Consider the following 20,194-nt stretch of genomic DNA (forward strand, 5'->3'; position numbering starts at 1 on the left):
CGCTGGCCCGTCTGTACACTTTACAATACAGGAAGAAAGTGGTTTGTCTCCGTGCAGCTTTCAGAGTGTGTTCATACAGCGTTGTCACCTCCACAATGACTTCAGAGGACACAGAGAGGTGAGGGAGGACGGAAGATAAGCAGGAAATAATGGGTGTTTGTGTAGTCCACTCAGGACAGCCAGCTAGCTCTCTGCTGTTCCAACCCAATCAAAATATAATTAATCAACTGTCAGTACAGAAACCTGACGTGACTACCTCAACCTGCAGAAAGCTGCGAGCGATCGCTTCTCATTCTGCTCTGGCCTTAACACTTTGGTCACACAAACTGCATGTTATTTATCTAACAGATCTCTAACCTACGCTCATAAAGGAAGAGTCATGCAATAAATAAACAGGCTCTCTTTTGTGCACTAGATCATAGTACCTTAATCTGTCTTCCAGAGACATTACCGGAGTTGCACACAGTGCTTTTTGGTGCTTTATCTCTGTCCTCTCAAACAGTTTTCTCTTGGTACTGTAAATTCACATAATCTACCGTCTCTCTGAATTGTGAACTACCCCAAGGCTCTGTTCAAGGTCCCCTTCTATCCACGCTACATGTCAAATAATACAGAATTATAACTTTGACGCTTTGCTTATGATATGCTACTTTGTGTATCTGTAATATCAGGAATAAATTATATCTTCTTTTTTTTTCTCAATCTGTAAAAAACCCACTGTAAAAACTACAGGTTGGAGTTTTATAGGGGAACATGATCTGGTCTTTTTCTTGGTCAGACACAGTGACGTCTAGCTTGTTGTCACTGAAAGGGTGAAGAGCGACCAGTAGCCACTCCAGGAACTCAGTATGCCTGCCTACAAATAGTTATAGCATGTAACTACTGTACCTGTAAAAACCTTTGGACAGAGTAAGGCTAGCAAATAATATAATTCAGTTATCCCAAGGGAAAATATTGTGCAATTAAAGTAAAGTGTACAGATATAGAATATAACATTTCAGTAAGCAAATACAAAGTACTGTATACACAATGCCGAAAAAAAGGCAGGTTAAAACATAGCTGGGTTTCCCCACTTGCAGTCTTTATGTCATGCTAAGCTAAGCTAATCGGCTATTGTCATCTGTTCCATGGCAAGAAAGCAATAAAGTGTGTTTACCCAAAGCATCTATTTCTTTAAACCATCATACTGTATTACTTAAACACAAACATTAACTGCTCCTTACAACTGCCACCAAAATTATATACTTAAATAATGAAAACTATGATCAGTTTTCCACTATCCAACATCTTCGTATATGCATTAATATGTAACCATATGTAAAGATACAGATTTACTGTCTGAAAAGTGTTCGTTTTGTTCTTCTGACAAATACAAAGAAATAATAATAACATTTTATTTAATCTAATGATCCTAATGAAAATGAAATAACTAAAATAAACACTTGGTATGCAATATAGTGCAATATAGCAATGCCATTGGAGGACTATAAGGAGCTATAAGGAGCTCTACAACATGTGTGTCTTACCTGCCAGGTCTTCTTTAGAAGAAGCAATGCGAGGGGAACTATTGCCAGGTTCAATCTTCAGAGACAGTCTGCAACACAAATGATTACCATCAGACACACCAAGGATAATTAACCAAAAATCTAACTGAGCATTACTCAACTAAGTGATGAGGCTTCAAACTCTTTCATCGTCTGCTGATGTAAAAGGTGAGTTGAGAAATACAGGCACATGGCTTAGTAACTTGGATCTAAACGAAACACAGCTATGAAGTATACTGTACTGCATGCTGACAGTTTTAGGCTAAAACAAACTTTGATGCACTTCAAGTCTGTATTCTTACTTTTTATTCATGCAGCTACAGTGATTCTGTGTTGGACACAGAACTGAGTGACTGACCCACACTCAATACTGTGCCAGAACACATCCTGTGTAGACACAGGCAGAGAACTGAAGACTGCAGCCTGTGAATATATTGTGTAAGTGATAAAAGAACTTATTTGGAAAATGTAAATCCTGTACCTAAGTAAAAGTACCAATACCACACTGTGAAAATGCTGCACTACAAAAAAGAATCCTGCATGCAAAATGTTGGTAAAAATGTCAGTATGAGTCAGTACAAGTCTGAAGTGTTTCACTATTATATCTAATGTTTGTGGATTAATATTACTGCTGCATGAATGTGTATGTGTCATTTTACCACTGTAGATGTTTATGGTTGAGCTCATTTAACTACTTTATATGTTGTTGGCTTGTGTAATCTACAGTAATGCATTATTTTCAATAAGATCATCATATGTTTGTAGCGGGGCTGTCCTGTGAGAACCACATATCTCCAAAAAGTGAGGAAAAGGAGTCAAGTACAAGTACCTCAAATTTATACTTCAGTACTGTGCTTTGGCAAACGTGACCTTAGAGTTGAGATCATTTTCTCTCAGTACAGTCGGTACAATTTTGTAATCACCAGAGCCCAACTGAGCTGCTGGTGAATGCTGCCCTGCCAGTTGATCAGACTGCATCCTCACATCTTTGGGAGTTTGGACTTCAAACTCCAAAGCACTAACTTGGCGACTCTGTATTGACTCAGGTATTATAAGTTTCTCCCACTGTCTGCACAGGCTCATTTTGGTCTACCAGCACAAGGAATAGTCCCAATTAATTCTGTTCCTTGGTAAATGTGATTCTGCCACTCATCTCTTCATTTGGAAAGTATTTAGTGAAACACAGTGGTGGAAGAAACTGTACGTAAAAAAGGCATTCATTAGTGAGAGTGAGTTTGGTCGTGTTTATGAATGACTGTTTAAAGTGCTGGCAGAAGGAACAAGCCCTGAAAACTTCAAATACAGTCTATCAACATGATAAACACTTTCCAGATCTGTACGACACACAGATTTTATTAATTTACTGACTAAACTATTAGAAACGTTCAGTGTCTAAATAACTGCTTTTCTAAGCATGGACTAGTGACTTGTTGCTTTTGTGGATACAATTTAAGTTTTTATTTAGTATATTTTATAGTTCTGCTATAGTTTTTAGTTTACATATTTCAAATTTCTTTTAAATTTTCGGTGGCCGACGACTGAAATCACAACAACAAATCTGAATCACAACGTCAAGTTGAAAAAACACAACAGCAAGTCAGAAAACACAACAGCATGTCAGAAAACACAACAGCAAGTCAGAAAACACAACAGCAAGTCAGAAAACACAACAGCATGTCAGAAAACACAACAGCAAGTCAGAAAACACAACAGCATGTCAGAAAACACAACAGCAAGTCAGAAAACACAACAGCAAGTCAGAAAACACAACAGCATGTCAGAAAACACAACAGCAAGTCAGAAAACAATTGCAAGAGAGAAAACACAATAGCAAGTTGGAAACCACAATTGCAAATTCCAAAAACACGACATTAACCAGAAAACACATCAGAATTTTGTCAACCGGAAAGGGCGGGACTTTTACTTGTTGAATCTGATTGGGCAGATCAGTGTCAATAACAGTAGGAAATGCGTGGAAGTCCATGCTGACAACAATATTGTTGAAAAATAATAATAGAGTTTAAAAATGAAACAACACAGATTGTTCCCTTTAAAAAAATCATATTATCACAATCTCCTTGTCATTGGATGCACATTTCTCTTCCTGTATGCCTGAAGCATCTTCCTGGTGACTTTCCACACCAGCATTATGTTAGTTGTTGTTGCTGCAGGCTATTTTGTATGTTACATTCATCCAGGGGCCTCATTTGCTGAATCTTGTTGCTCAAAATAATATGAATGTTTCATGTGTGGATTTATTGCTTATATTAATAACATCAGACCAGACAGCCTCTCTGACTAAAACAAGACTTAATTTGTTTTCTTTGACTAAGACAAGACTAATATTAACGAGTTTTTGACTAAAATGGACTATAAAAAATAAAATAATAAATAAAAAGGACAGGGTTGACCAAATATGACTAAAACTAAGATGGACTTTTACACTGGAGAGAAGCTACATTTTTTACACAGACATATGACATTTCTTTTGGATGTGAGCAATGTTAATATTCTGTCCATACAACTTTAATTTCTCACATAACTGAAAGGATGTAACAGGACAACACTGTCAGATGGAGAGGCACTGAGTGAGAAGCACACTGGACTGCATCTCCCAGTCAGCACTAGTGAAATGACAGGTGAGCTAGTTGTGATGTTACTTCTATTTGTGTGGGCTGTACAGCAGTTGCTTGTCAGAGCTAGTTATCTGCCTTGGCTAGACTTTTACTCCTCTTCTCCTTGAAGTGTTTTTCAAAGTGATCACACTTAATAGCAAAGTGATCACACTTAATAGCAAAGTGATCACACTTAATAGCACAATGTACTAGTAGAGGAGTAACTGTGACCATGAGGAAGTTTTCCATTGAATTTCAAAATTAATCAACACCCAATATAACCTGGAGGAACAAACGAGCAGAACAGAGCATATCAGAATCCAAACCTAAATTATATGAAATGTATTGTTATTATGTCTGCCTGTCTGAACCATGTGTGTGCCAATCCCTAGGTGAAAATGTTGAAGATGATGTGTAAGTTTGAAGGTTACATAATTGTGGCTGGACTAGTTCAAGACAACCTCAGGGTCACCACAGGATTTTTTCCCTTCATGCCACAGTCTGACAGAAACGTGGAGATCTGATCAGGGCACCAGTAAGAATGAGGCAGACTAAAAGTAATTGCTGGTCTAAACTCCATGCAATTTGTTGCCACTGTTCAATTTTTAGCATCACTCCCCTATGGATGCCAATGAATGTCTGTCTGCTGGTCCACCACTGCTGGTCCGGACTGAAATATCTCTACAAAGAATTGCCATCAAATTTGGTATCCATGGATGAATCCTACCTTGGGAAGTCTCTGACTTTAACTAGTCCCACCATGAGGATGACATTTGCGGCTTTGAGTGAAATGCTCCAACAACTGGATGGATTGCCTTGAAATAGGAAAGACAGGCAAGGCTCCCCTCAGAATATACACCAATCAGCCACAACATTAAAAACCACTGTCAGGTGAAGAAAATAATATTGATCATTTTGTTACAATACAAAATTCTACTGAGAAACCTTGGGTCCTGGCATTCATGTGGTTGTCACTTACCAGAAATCACATGCCCAAACACTGTTACAGACCAAGTACACCCCCTCATGGCAGCAGCACTGCCTAATGGCAGTGGCCATCAATGAGTTAGCAATGAGCCCTGAAAATTCACAAAAAAAACGCTCTGGAATGACCCGAGGAGCATGAAAATGAGGATCAACGTGGCCTCCAAATTATCCAGATCCCAATCTGATTGAACATCCATGGGATACGCCAGAATGAGTCCAATCCATGGAGTCCCCACCTTGCAACCCTAAGGACTCAAAGGATCCAACGCCCTGGTGCGAGACAATACAGGACACTCACAGAGGTCCTGTGTCTTGGACTTGATGGGTCAGAGCCAAGTTGGATCCACGGTGGGGCCTTCATGGATCAGACTTTTTCTGGAATGTCCGACAGATGCTCTGTCGATTTGGGATCTTGGAAATTTGGGACGGGAGGACAGGGCGCTGCCTTGAGTTTATTGTCACGTTTCCCCAGCCATTCCAGAGCAAATTTTGGTATGGTAGGCTGCATTGTCCTGCCTGGGGGTGCCACTGCTATCAGGGAGTGTTGTTGCCGTTAGGGGGTGGTCTGCAACAGTGTTTAGTTGGGTAGTGCAGAACACTGCATTGTAACAAGATGATTAATGTTATTCACTCCACCTGTTAATCCTTTTAATGATGTGGCTGATCGGTGTTGTAATGAGTTTGATGAAAGCTCCTTATCACTCCAAAAGATGCCTGACAATCATCAGTTTTCTTCAGTATCAAATTGATAGTTGTCTGTACTTCCATGGACACACTTCGCTGTAACAATGGCATGCAGGCATCAGAACCGAGCTTATCAGCCTCTACAGACATCATCACAGAGTCAAAGAGACTGACGAGATCGCTGATGGAGGAAACCAAGGAAAGAGAAAGAGACAGTGACCGAGCATGGCAAAAAAAGAATGAACATGCATGTTTACTTCAAGACATACGATTTTAAGACAACGCATTGACGCGCTGAGTGGTTGTTGATGGAAGTTAGCATGTAACGTTACATTACGTCTTACAAATTGTTACAGAAACCGGGGATTTGTATTTACGACAGTTGCACCAAATGGCACAAAATACAAATCTCTACATAATGTTGCTTTAAAGGTTTGATCCTATTGATGTAGGTCTATTATTTCCATTTCATCATGTCTGCCAATGGAAAAGAGTACAACACTTCATAATTTACTGCTCTTCACTAGTGTCTCCATAATTGTGGATGTAGCCAGGTGACCCAAGAGTGACTCTTGAGTTAACACATTATTGACTGACAGCGCTGAAGACAGGCTCTGGTGACCGGCCTAAACACATGTTCTGCAGAAAAGCTCCTCTCACATTTCAACTTGCATTCAAACACACAGGTCTTCTTTCGCACAGATCACTGTATCCCAGTTTCAATTATTTTTGTCCACTCTAACACATTAGGGGAAAATAGAGACCATCTTTTGATAAGATCACATCAGTTCACCTGTTTCACCAAACTGACTTCTGTCATGTCATTTTGCCATACACACTTATCCAAATAGATCTCTTTATTAAGACTCATTAAAAAAAATGTATGTATTATTTATGCAAAATCTGAAAAAGGTGAGACATAGAAATAAACAGACTTAGTATAACCACAACCTCAAGATGACAACCCTGAAAATCAAGTGCTAAATCCAAACTGTGACGAGCTGTGGCAGACAGCCGAACCTATTTCTGAGGAGAAGATCTAAGACGCTGCCTGAGAAAGTCATCAGCGCCTGCTGGATGAAGGAGCTCCCTGTGGAGAAAGCTAAAACCAGCTGCCTGTCGTTTTCCATCCTGCATCCTGTGAATTGACCCCCGTCAATTTCGCGCCCACCTCCATGTTTCCGTGAGCTGGACAAAGCTCATGTTGTGACCAGAGTTTTACTTGTCTTGGTAATCTGGCCATTTGAGGACGTAAACACAAAATGTCATGACTGTAAAAGTGTACTACTGCCCAGCATTGCCAGTCTCTGAGATGAAACTTACTTGAAGTTGTCATCCTCTACAAACTTCTGGAGTTCCTCTATGTAGCGAACTGACAACAGATACTTCTGGACATGTGGAAGGGTCACCAAGTAATCTAGAAAGAAACAGGAAATGGGTCAATCAGTTGAAACCAAAGCTGCAAGCAGCAATGAGTGGGTTTCTGAGAAAATGTTGAAATTCTGTCCACTAGATTTTCAGGTACACATTTGTGTTATTTGTGGCACCCCCTATGGGTCGAGCTCAAAAATGTTTTAGTTGACCTTTTCCAAAACACGGCCTGAAGATTTCTACTGAGTTTTATGATGATTGGACTAATGTTATTGAGTTATCACCAAGTCATTCTAAGCCCTGCCCTTTGCAAGGATATTTTGATTGATAGAAACGTTTTTTAAACCAATATTGCTTGTTTGTAATGAAATGTGTATCTTAGTCCCTGGATGCTGTATACCCAATTTGGTGTTGATTTAATCAAATTTGAGGAAGTACATAATAATTAGCTCAAAATCCATCGTGGCGGAGCTATATTACGGTGGCCCAGAGGGGTCAAGACACAACATGAATGCTGGATATTGTTGATGTGTTAATGTAGACTTGTTTCTTACCGTAGTTACACGACATCTGCAGATCAGAGATGACCCTCAGAAGGTTGTTCATCTGATTGGTCCGCTGCTCTGTCTCTATGATACTGTCTGATGCAGGATAGGCTGAGTCGATGTAGATCATGTCCAACAGGTAGATCCCTAGAGAAGACAGCACGAGACAGTAAGCCACTTAGTGCAACCTGGCACTGACACGAGCTTTGCTTTGACAAGTGCTGTTCTGATAGCACGAGTAGTGGTTCAAATTCATTCCAAAGAATAGATGCACTTCGTGGCTTTACAAGTCATTTTGGCCTTCATGGAAGCTTTTATGACTGAGGACAGTCATGACCATGGATAGTGTACTCTTCTGTAAAAAAGTTTTTATGTTTTTAATGTTTGTTTTTACTCTTAAACAAATTTTCCACTCCAGCGGACATTATGCCCCAAGGGGTATGTTCTTCCTATTCGGCCAATATTTTTTTTTATAAAATCTGAAGTCTATTTTTGCCGGATGCCGGAGCATGGCACATCAATTCAGCCAAACTCAGCACAGACCAGACAGGACGTCAGACACCGAAACACAATCAAAACATCTGGTTAATTTTCAGAATAAAACACTCCATGTTAACACCAGTACAAAAATCTCAAAAAAGAGACAAGTCCACCCTTCTTCTAATCCTTCAGTTGGGAACACTAATCTTTTGTCTGTTTGTTGTTGTGTTTATAACACTTACATGTATAACAGCGATTGCGCGTGATTTTGTAATCACCGCGGGAACTCCTCGGTCAAAACGCAGCCGGTGGGTTGATGGACGAAGGAGCACGGAGCAAAGCCGTAGTGGAGCCGTTCCGCAACGCACATGCAACTAGTGGAATTCCCGGGTAAGAGGTGGGAGGAATGCATATTATTTTTAATTTTACTGGACCTCTCTCTCAAGTTTTTATTTCTATAGCTTTGGATACTAACTTGGATATTTTCGTGTTGGGTTATGCCAAAGAATGTCTCTCAGGAGCCGCATTATTGTTAATATAAAGAATTTTAAGAAAGTGGTAACTTTTTATTTGAGTGGGAGGGTTGCATGTTTGACGTCTGGCATCTATTACCAAGGACAGGAGGGAAAAAAACACAGGGCACAAATGTGTCAAAAATAACCTGGAAAACATCTGCTGAGTCACCAACTTTCCAACAATTTGTCTTAATTACTCTGCACTAACTGCTACTAAACACCAGACTGGAAACTCACGCTGAGCCTCAACACTGTATGCTAGAGTATTGTACTTTTTGAAAAATACTCCATCGTAACTAAATGATCACTGTTAGTCACTTCACCTGTTAGCCCTTCAAATATCCTGGCTCTTCAGTGTATGCAGAATACATTATATGCACACAGCAGACAGACAGATACACTATACACATGTTGCACACCATTTTCCACATCATTTTTTACAATCTCCAACATATTATCACTTCAACCAGGATTATCCTGTTGTTTAAAAAAACAAGTCAGTACTGATCTGCTGAGACAGGCCAGCCTCAAACGAAATGCCAACAAAACCAATATGTATCATTTGAATCAAATAACTGATGATGTTGGGGATAATATCTCAACATTAACTTTCCAAACTAAATAAATATTCAGTGTTTCTCAAGAACTGTACTCTGACTAATGTTGGACACCATCTTTTCCACTGAAAACCACACAAATTAAATTCTACTAGGGCTGGCTGCATAGAGCGGGGTGGCCCACCATACTGAATTGCAGGAGACAGGACTATTAATTAATTTAGACAATAAAGGGCCTCTTGTTAACTTGTGGTCTAAGATGGTTACTGCAACACATGTGGTTTAAATGTGATCAGAGACCTGTGTTTTGCACGTCACCCCTGTCTCTCTGCCCTCACATTCCCTGAATGATTCTCTACTGCACACCACAAAATAAGAGCAAAGGCTAATGTTTAAAACAAACCCACTACAAACTAGAATGGCACTCAGTAGAGCGCATACCTCCGCCAGTCCCAGTCAGTCCAGTCCCCTTTTGTACTCACTCATAAATCGAGTTGAGTTTGATGAGAAAGCTTATTACATCTGCACAGATTTTTTTAATTTGCAGGTACATGCATAGCTATAAATGTGTTTGTGTATAAGTTTGAATGTGTAAGATTATATATCTGACACAGTGCTGTATCTTTTATCTTGCAAACGAATCAATTCTATAAATACTTCAAATAAAATAAAGGATCTTCTGACACATCAGCAGCCCTGCCTGCCTGCCTGCCCCTGGTGAGCTGGTTCATTTCCATTCTCCTCAACTTTTAGCAGTGTTTTATGAAAGTATAATTAGTGAGCACCCGATGAAGGTTTTGCCCACATCTTATATCGATACCAGCAATGTTGGTGGCTATGATTAAAGTGACAGATCTTCTCTCTGATGTTGATGACAGCAATTTGTGGTCACACAAAGAAGCGTCTTTTTTTTTAAAATCCTGAACAATAAACAGTAAAACCAATACAGACGAATAACTGACAATTTTGGTTTCACATCGACTTTAAATACGATTTATGATAAATGGTGAAGTTATATAACATTGGTTGAGCACTGTTCGTGGTGGCTGGGAAAGTCCACCATCGAACAAGCTGACACGCACAAACAGATGGAAGAAAAATGCACACACATATTTGGCAACACTACACAGTACATACACTGCACTTACAAATACACTGCAAATACAGAAAAATACAGGTCACCTGAACTTAAGTTATCTTTACTCTACTATCCTATCACTTTATTGTTAACTATCAAAAAGTTTAAATTAAACTAGACTTTTCTACTTAAAGAAATATGAAAGTGAGTTATGTGTATTGATTACATTTTTATTTTTATGTTGGAGCTGCGTACCTAAAAGACCTAAATAGCAGCAGTTTATATAAAGACCTTATCCTTGGAGAACTTTAGTCATCATCGATTTTAGAACTACATCATAAACTGAGCTGAAAGAGCTGGTAACGAAAACACAAGTCATGATTGTTGTGTGGGCAAATTGGTCATGACATTGACTTCAGGTGAGATTAACCACCCTGACACTATACTAAAGTATAAATCATTTTTTACATAAAACGATATACTGGCTATATCAGTAAAGATTTCAGAGATTAAAGGACATAATAATAATAATAACTTTTTTATATTGTCATATATACATATATTATTATATTAAAAAGTTACATATTTATATGTAGAAGATGACATCACTGAAGAGGAATTAGAAGTAGACAAACAGATTAAGAACAGCGTAAAGAACAAAAGGATAGTCAGACTTAAGGAATTTTAAAAGACAACTTCAAAGCAAGTCTATTAAAGTGGAAATTAAGAAGTGATTTAAATGAAGTTACTGAATCTGCAAGCCTTATGTCCTCACATAGGCTGTTCCAAAGTCCAGGGGCCCTGATGGCAAAAGCACGGTCACCTTTAGAGTTGAGCCTCGACTTTGGAACGGCCAGAAAGGCCCCACCTGAGGGGCCAGACCCAGACGAGCTTTTAAAGTGATCAGAAATCTTATGATCAACTCAAAATTGAACAGGGGGTGGACGGAGAGAAGCTAGTATAGTGATGTGAGGGTGTCTGTTAAAACCAGTAAGAAGCTGAGCTGCAGCATTCTGGACAAGCTGGAGGCGAGACAGAGACATTCTGTGTATCCCAGATAAGAGGGGGTTACAGTAGTCAAGTCGTGAGAAGAAGAGTGCATGAATGAAGTTTTCCTCGTCAGAGTGACAGTACTGGTGTGATTCTGGAGGTGCTTCTTATTTGGATGAAGCAGGACTGGACAACTTTTTTGATGTGTGGTTTTTAAAGGTTAGGTCTGAATCAAATATTTCTTGCAAATTTCTGGCAGCGGGCTTTACATTTCCAGACAGCGGGCCAAGGTACTTTCAATGAGAATGATGTTTGAGTTTGGGTAGTTGAAATGCATGATTTCTGAGTTATGTCACTGTGGTCAGTTAATGAAGTCAGAAAAAGACACACAAAAACATGAATAAGGTGATGACAGGTTTCCAGGACAGGAGTACATCTCACCATCGTTCCACTATGCAAACATGTGAGCACTCTGGTATTAGTGAGGTAACAGGCAACCAACAGTACTGTATCTCATAACCACTGACTGTTCCGCTCGATCAGGCTTTAAGGACTACACTGAAAACCCTGAACTAATGACTCACAGCTGCAACTGAGGGCACAACTGTGCTTAGTTAGCAGACTGATTAGTAGACATGAATAGATTTCCACCCATGTTTGCTTTTCTTTTCTTTTTCCTTAAGGCCGTAAATGTAAATCTCTCCTGATTTATGTTACAATGAAAACTGACACTGTTCTTGCCATCTTGAACAGGTTTATCCAATCCCCTTTCTGTGAAACAGGCGTCACACTCCAGCTCTTTCTTTACCTTTCTTTTTTTGTGTTAAAAAATTCACTGCTCAATTTTTCTCGACTAGTGTAACATTTTGGTGTTACAACTTCTTAGGGAAAGTGGGGACTTGTTTTAAATCATGAAAAAACAAATACGAGTGGCTCCATACAGCTCATCCAGCATAATCCAAGTCTCCAGAAACCCTGAGAACCAAAACTGATTTTACCTTAGCAGAAGATTTCAGCTTTAAAAAAGGTGTAATTAATGTCTTTTTAAATTCATTTGGGATCTCGGGGCATCTGGAGACTTGGATTATGCTGGAAGTATGGAGCCATTCTCCCTTCGTTTTTTTGTTCGTTTTTTGTTTTTTTTCTGTAGTTTTTTTCCATTTTAAAACAAGTCCCCAGCTACTTCAGTTGTTTAGGAGAATGATGCTACTCTGTTTTGCTGTGAAGTTCCAGAAATGTTTTGTGGTCTACGAAACTTCACCGACTTTCCAGCAGCATGGGGGGAGGAGATGAACTGTTCCTTTAAATCATATTACAGACACATCATTATTGACTGATATTGTTGATTATCAAATCAGTAGATTTCTGAAGTCTATTACTCTATGCGTGCAGCCTAATCAATATTGAGCTGATGTGGAGGCTCTACAGCACAGGGAACAAGCTATTATACTTGTTATACTGCAGCAGCCACCAAGACATGAAGCTAAAGCCTGGTACAGTGGTACCACAAGCGGGCACTAAATGCTGGCCTCCACATGCTTATGGACACCGAGGAAAGCAGACCTACATGGCTCCTTAAAACATTTAGCAAGGATTTTACTGTCCACAAGGCTGCTGTAACCTCAAGTTAGTTTAATGAACATTGAACATTTAGGACGTAAGAGATGTTGGAATCTGGGCTTGAGATCACAGAGCTTTCCTGGTAAAATCCCCATTACCTCAGTTCTTCCTTTAGACTGCTTCATTTCTCATATGGTGGTTACCATGCAGACAAATATCCACTGCTGCGTTGTTTTAATTTTAGTGCAGGGCTGCAACATACATCTTGAACTTCGAACATTTTGGTCTATGCATATACCAACTGCATGTTGATCATTGTTAGCTGTTGTTGGCTGGCTAGCTAACTGCTCATTGAACCACAGTGTAAAAAACAGAAGATACAAGGTGTAAATATGACTGTTTAAAGGTCCCATATCGAAGAAAATGGTATGTCAATGTCTTTTTTGACTATAAAGCCCTCAGCTACAACCCCAGCAAGACCATGGTAGAAAAATGTGTGTTTTTTGAACATTAAAGCATGTAAACATTTTCTAGTAAACACTTGGAATAAAAATATGATCCTGAAAATGAGCATAAAATGGAGCCTTTAAGCATCTTGAAGTGGGTTTTATGTTAAATTAAATGGGTTGCATTGGCATAAAGAAATTCCTGATTTAACTTATATCTTACTGTTATTTTTCACATTTTTCTCCACACTGATTGTCCACCCCCACATTAGCCACCTCATTACAATGAACATGGATTGGCTCCTGCTCTACCTGCAGTCATGACTTGAACCCTAGTTCTTGTCAGAATCTCTCACATGTTTGCCTCTGCCGAGCATAGTTGATAGGATCTAATACTAGTTAATACAAAACCACTCCATGTATCTTCCTCTGCTGTTGTAGAACATTTTGCCATTCACTATATGGTCCTGTGGTTTTCCTCAAACTTTTCTTTTTGACAGGATGCAAGAAAAAGGAAGTCTACTGCTCCAGTCAGATAAAGTTCTTTTGCCATTTTTTCTGAAGCAGCAAAATATAATGACTCTGTACTTTAATATAAGGTTAACTGGAACAGACAGGCTGCAAAAGGCCATTTGCACATGCAGTGATATCCAGACCTGAGATCAGCCTTGTTTTGTTTTCTGGAAATGTTTTGTGGATAAATCAGTAGAGTGGCTGAGATAGGATGTGGAAAATGAGGGCAGACGTAGCATTTTATAGGGCTATGGAAAAGACCACAGGGCACAGGTGGACATCCTGGGAATGTTCATAAAAGTTACAGGCGTCCAATAAACTGAGGAGCTCACCATACTGCACCTGTGCAGACTGTTCCATTCTGACATACAGGGTGCAACAGACGTATTCATTAATGCCATTACTTCATTTAACTGGAAGAGAATTCCTGTCAGGTTTATTACATATAGATCAGTGGCATTTCCATTGACATGAAAAAACAATATATTGGGAACAACTGAATAATTTGATGTTTCTGTACATGGATATCAATCTTTAAAGGAGCACTCTGTAGTTGTGTTGAAGAAATGTTAATGAGCAGGGAAAGATCTTCATTGACTGTTTTTTTTTCTGCCTAAACAAACTAAATAATCAAACTCTCTTTGTTTTCATGACTATATAAACTGAAAAAACAAACTGACCTTAAAGCATAACACAATTTATACTGTTTTACTTTGTTTATATGTGGCGGACCCTGCCACCTTTCTAGCTTCAAACAGTGTTCTGGGACCTTATTTTCCTCTGAGAACAGCTGGTTTATTCACTAATGGAAGAAATACATATTTCTGAGTTTGTATCATTGCCTCATTAATATTGTGAATATTTAAATTATGAGATTGGATTTCTTCACCAAAACTACATAATGTCCCTTTACTTTAACAGAACTTCAGAATTACCAGGTGATAAATGTGTCTCAGCAGCCTTCACAAATCCTTAGAGAATCATGGTATGAAGATAATTCCATATAATCTGAGACTATTAACACTCCATAGTGGGAGTTTTCAGGTCATTAAGGTCATTACGCTAATTGTATTTTTAATAAATGTCTTCACAAACTATGCAAAATGTATCCTTATTTTCAGACTAAGTTTGGCTACTCAGATATGGCAACATTTGGCATGTCACCAGGTCCCAAATGTGTTCTCAACTGCCTCTTAGGAGTACGCTGCCTATATAGACCCAGTTACAGCAAACCAACATCTTAAGACTCATTCATGCTCAACGTCAGATATGCATAATTATGGACGGAGCCTTCTGTCCATACACTGTGTTTATTTTGACCATATTTCTGCATGTTTTCTGACAGCTTACGTATACGGACCAAGTTGAGTGTAGCCAATAAACATGTCAAGACAAGACGAATAAGTTTTAGAAATGGCGGAACATTTTGAGGAGAGGTTATGTGAGTTGGTGAGAAGACTAACAGTTACTACAAACCAGCTGGGAGGAGACTGAAAGGGAATTAAATGTGAGTTGGATGGTGGCGAAGGAAAAGTGGCATCAGAGATGACTCTGAACAGCGCCCTCTACTGGTTGCACTACGTAACGTCTTTGCTAACACATGGACACACAAATATGTGGGCAGTGACTGTTATATCGTTTGAAACTTATCTATTTTCATATGGAAAAGGAGCATAAATGAGCCTTAGGACTAGTGGAGACGGAGGCTGACTGTTCTGAAGACTGGCCTTAGTCCAGGCCAAAAGCTGCACTTGAACACACCGCAATGACTACAGCCAATGGCCAACTACCTCGAACGTTCTTCCAGGTGGAAGTTGTCTGTGTTAGTCCTTTTTGACACTACTCTCACTAATATAGCCACTTCGAATTGAGAATATGTCTGATAAAAAGTTATAGATGTTGAAGAGGCAAAGTTGAAAAATAAGGAGAAACCACACTGAATGGGTTAAATCATGGCTGCTACAGCGACAGGCTCAAGAGTCTTTCCCTTTCTTTTTCTGGTTCTCCTCTTGTGCATTGATTCGCTTTGCCGAACAGCCAATCAGCATGATTTCTCTAACACTGTTTTATTTTCTTTGGGTATACATTTTAATAGTTGCTATAATGCTTTGGGTGATGCATACAGGGATTGTATGGTTGCGATGGAGTGAGTCAGTCAGTAGTCTGGTCTACCCCAGCCCAGTCTTTTAGGCCTAAAGGTCGATAAATTTATTAATGTATACAAATATTAAAATTTGGGTGAATCTGAAAGTCATGTTTGCACAGTAACCATGGCAACATTCAATGAATTACTTACTGATGTAAAAAGTCTGATGATCATGTGGTAAGAGCTGCAGTTTTAAGAAGCGCCTTCTTTATTTGATTTCTAAGCAGATTTATGGATGTTCATCCTCAAAAATCATCAGAGAACCAAGTGCTGTTGATTCCAGCAGTGTGTTACATCACTCACATCAGTGCCAGCTGATGTCAGGTCTGGAGTCAGTACAGCTGATGTCAGCTGAACTATGATAGATTAGGCAGACATCATCTTCTATTGTACAGTTTTTGCAAAACTCAGTTTCTAATAATGTGAAAATTATGAAATTGATTCTAAGTGCTGTATCATAGGCAACTGGATGTGTTTCAGTTTCTTGAAGACGTTTCAACAGCATAAACTATACAGCCAGGACTGCACAGATTTGTACATTGGGGAGACAAAACAATCTCTCCATAAACTAATGGCACAACACAGGAGGGCCAACTCCTCAGGTCAAGACTCTGCTGTCCACTTACATCTGAAGGAGACAAATCATTCTTTTGAGGACAACAATGTAAACATCTTGGCTAGAGAAGACAGATGGTTTGAAAGAGGAGTAAAATAATCCATCTATGTCAAACTGGAACGACCGTCTTTGAACAGAGGAGGTGGCCTAAGACATTACTTATCACCCACCTACAATGCTGTGCTGAGTTCTCTCCCAACACAGTTTAACAGCCATTCACACCTGGGCTCACCTAGCCTTAGCAACCCACATGAAGGCCAGTTGAGTCAACAAGCTACAAGTGGCCCTAACACTCTGAAACTCAGAGCACAAACACATCAAGTTGCCTACGATACAGCACTTAGAATTACCATGACCTGGATGTCTGAGAACCTTCATCAAGATGAAACTGATTCCATTTTGTCAGTGGAGAGCAGACATCCTGGAACTGCAGTCTGAAGACACTGTGAGAAAAAGTGGATGAGCAGTTCACCAATGACAGCAATGATGGATGAAAGAGCATCTTTCTTCCTCAACTGTGATGAGGGAATAATACTGGAGGAATATATGTTCCTCTGAGGACAGCTCAGACTGTAAAACAGCATGAATGTCTCAGCAATAGTCCGTTATTGTCTGCCAACAAAATAATATTATCTTGCAATTCCAACATTGTGCAAGACAACAATAACGGCTATTTTTTTCTTTTTAGGAATGACCAGGTTTATCCTGCTGTCAATACAATTCACCAATATGAAAGGTCTTTTGCAAGAAGAGCTTAACCCTGACCTTGTGCAAACACATGGAGGAAAAATAAAGTGAAGCAACACCACGTATGACCAAAACTACACCAAAACCATACTCATCACACTGCTACCTTCAGTTTCTGTTCTCCTACACCACCAACCTTAAATGATCTCACACACACACACACACACACACACACACACACACACACACACACACACACACACACACACACACACACACACACACACACACACACACACACACACACACACACACACACACACACACACAGACCACATTACTGCCAATGCAGTTCTGAATTAATTTCTTTCACAGCCTGGATGCTCTGTTTTCATTGTGCGATGATGGAGACTGAAGCATAACTGCGTGTTTTAACAAGACAGATGTGGCGATCTGACAAACGCCAGAATGATGCCTTTCAAAAACAGATTTTAACTTGACCAAAGAGACCAAAAATAAAGTCCTTTTCCACAAGCTGCACTAATAAATGTCCAGCACTTTTCACAAAATGGACTGAAGCACATTATGCGTGCGTGCGTGTGTGTGTGTCTGCTTGTCTGTGTGCGTGTGTGTTTGTGTAAACACATGCATTTACAATATTGTGGATCCTAAAAAAACAAGACAAAATGATGGCTGCATGCTCACACTGAGATCTAACAGAACACATTACATCACTGTTTTTGAAATGATGCAACATGATGGGAAATGTCACTGTTTTATTTCCTGTGACCACTATAACATCTTGTATACTGAATATTGTAACTTTTCATTCATAAAAGAAGAAACAGATAAAGGCAAAAAGATATTTTCTAATAACCTTTCAACTACAGCCGGGTAAAAAAACATCGCCATCAAGAGTAACACAAAGTGAAAAATTGCAATGTGTGGCCATGCCTTGATGCATAAAAGTAAATGTGGTTAATAACAACAGAGATTAAAAAAAACAGCTGTTGTAGATATATTGTGTTGACAGGAGACAGTTCTCACTTGAAGAAACAGCAGCATTGACAATCTGTTCAAACAATTAAAACAATGTGTGTTGACACTTTCCTCACAAGCAGCAGCTTGAGGTTGTGTAAATAACAACTGTTGTCCCTCAGAGTCCCCCCGCTCTGATTTGGACCCGGTACCAACGGGAGGAGAGCTCAGAGATTACTTTTAAACTTTTGGGATTAAAAAGTGGATTGGATTGTCAGGTGTTTATGTTCTGTAATGTTGACTGCTGACAGGAGCTGGAGGGGAAATGTACTTTACTTCATGAGCAATATTACAGAGAGGAGAGGGGAAAAGAAGAAAGAGAAGCAGAGTCTCTGCTCAATAAGTTACAGAATACACGACAGTTGTCCTGAGTATAAACACACAGACACATACACCCAGTGTGTGCCGTTGCTCGCTAACCTTAGCTTACAGCTAGTGCACAGTAAACTGGCTCTCTGGGGCAGATAAACACTGCATTAGTAACACAAAGGAAACATTCCTGCCATCAAACTCACTTCACTGTTGATGAATACACCATTAAACAACCACCACTGCTGATGAAATTCTATCTGACATGAATCAGACACAGCAGTGACCTGATGAAACGCACCATTACCTCCAGCGTAGATTTCTCTGGTTTGAACATTGTTGGAAACATTTGGGATAATGCAAGTACACAACCCAACAAAATATGTAACCAAGATCAGTTGTTTTCAGACATTTTAATGCAGAATTCTTATATATTATACTTTTAATGCTATCTGACTTGTCTAAGCTGCCTCAGCTCTAAGTCCTACTGCAGACATAAATCGCTAAAAATGACACACCAATATATTGGGTTTTTTTCTGAGGCTCATTAATTTTCCAAAACCGTTGGTCACTCTAGTTTTGAATTTAAAAAAAAATCTCAAACAGGAGGAAATCTACCATTAGTTGGGGTAGTTAGTTATTTTCAGGAGCAGTTTAATCCAGGACTGGGTCTATTGTGAGTATTTGTGGCAGCAGGTCAGTGTATGTGGGAGTCAAAATGAACTACACATGAGCGTGTTCATGGTAACGAAGGAACATGTCAGCCAGTGTAACAGTGTGGCTCATCGATGTGTTTTTCAGACTTTGATACACAGACAACACTTGTTAGTAGACACATCCATTGTTGCTTTGGGTCTGCACATGAAACGTATTAACAATAAGAAGAATATATATAAGCAAATAGAAAAATACCATCAGCTTTAAGAGAAAAACATCTACATGGTGAGACTTCATGAAAATGTGAAATAAGTTTAGAAGGAGTAGTATACAAGTATTAAATATGAGTGAAGAGGCTTGATGAGCAAGCAGGAAAATGAATTAAGTCATTTAAACATCATTGTAGCTTTTGTTTTGACAGACAAAGGAAAGTGAGAGTTTTTGACGAATTTCCTTGGATTGTGTGTGTTCATGGGGTTTGTAGCTGTATGAGAAATATAGAAAATTGAAAATCAGCAGGCTTTTCCTTTAATCGCAGAGATGGCAGATAGACCATTCTAGGAGGCACAGACAAATGACCCATTTTAAAAGGTAAAGGGCTGTATTTATATAGCACTTTTACTTCATTGTTTAGGTCAGAGGTCTTTTTGGTTCACAGCCACTCTGAAAGACACCTAGTCAATCTTGTTGCTATGGATACAAACCCTATGACCTATGATCACATTCTTTTGTGCTTAATTACAAATGTGCTAACTCACATTTTCCACATTAAGCTCATGTTTCATTGAAAATGTACTTATTTCTTTAACCTTAAAGTTAGCAAAGTGTGCTATTTTAGTATTACATACTGATCTAT

At 39.2% G+C, this 20,194-nt stretch overlaps 1 protein-coding gene across 1 annotated transcript in view; it reads right to left on the minus strand.

The window, feature by feature from the left end:
• Positions 1-20,194, minus strand: part of LOC141006318 (ras-specific guanine nucleotide-releasing factor RalGPS1-like) — a 91,358-nt gene that overhangs the window by 25,142 nt on the left and 46,022 nt on the right. Inside the window, exons 8-10 of the mRNA XM_073478483.1 lie at positions 7,756-7,893; positions 7,154-7,247; positions 1,527-1,594 (exon numbers count right to left, since the gene is read on the minus strand). Coding sequence (XP_073334584.1) covers positions 1,527-1,594; positions 7,154-7,247; positions 7,756-7,893 — 300 coding nt within the window. The remainder of the gene's footprint in view (positions 1-1,526; positions 1,595-7,153; positions 7,248-7,755; positions 7,894-20,194) is intronic.

Source organism: Pagrus major, chromosome 12 (assembly GCF_040436345.1).
Source record: "Pagrus major chromosome 12, Pma_NU_1.0".
In the NCBI taxonomy this organism is placed as follows: domain Eukaryota; kingdom Metazoa; phylum Chordata; class Actinopteri; order Spariformes; family Sparidae; genus Pagrus; species Pagrus major.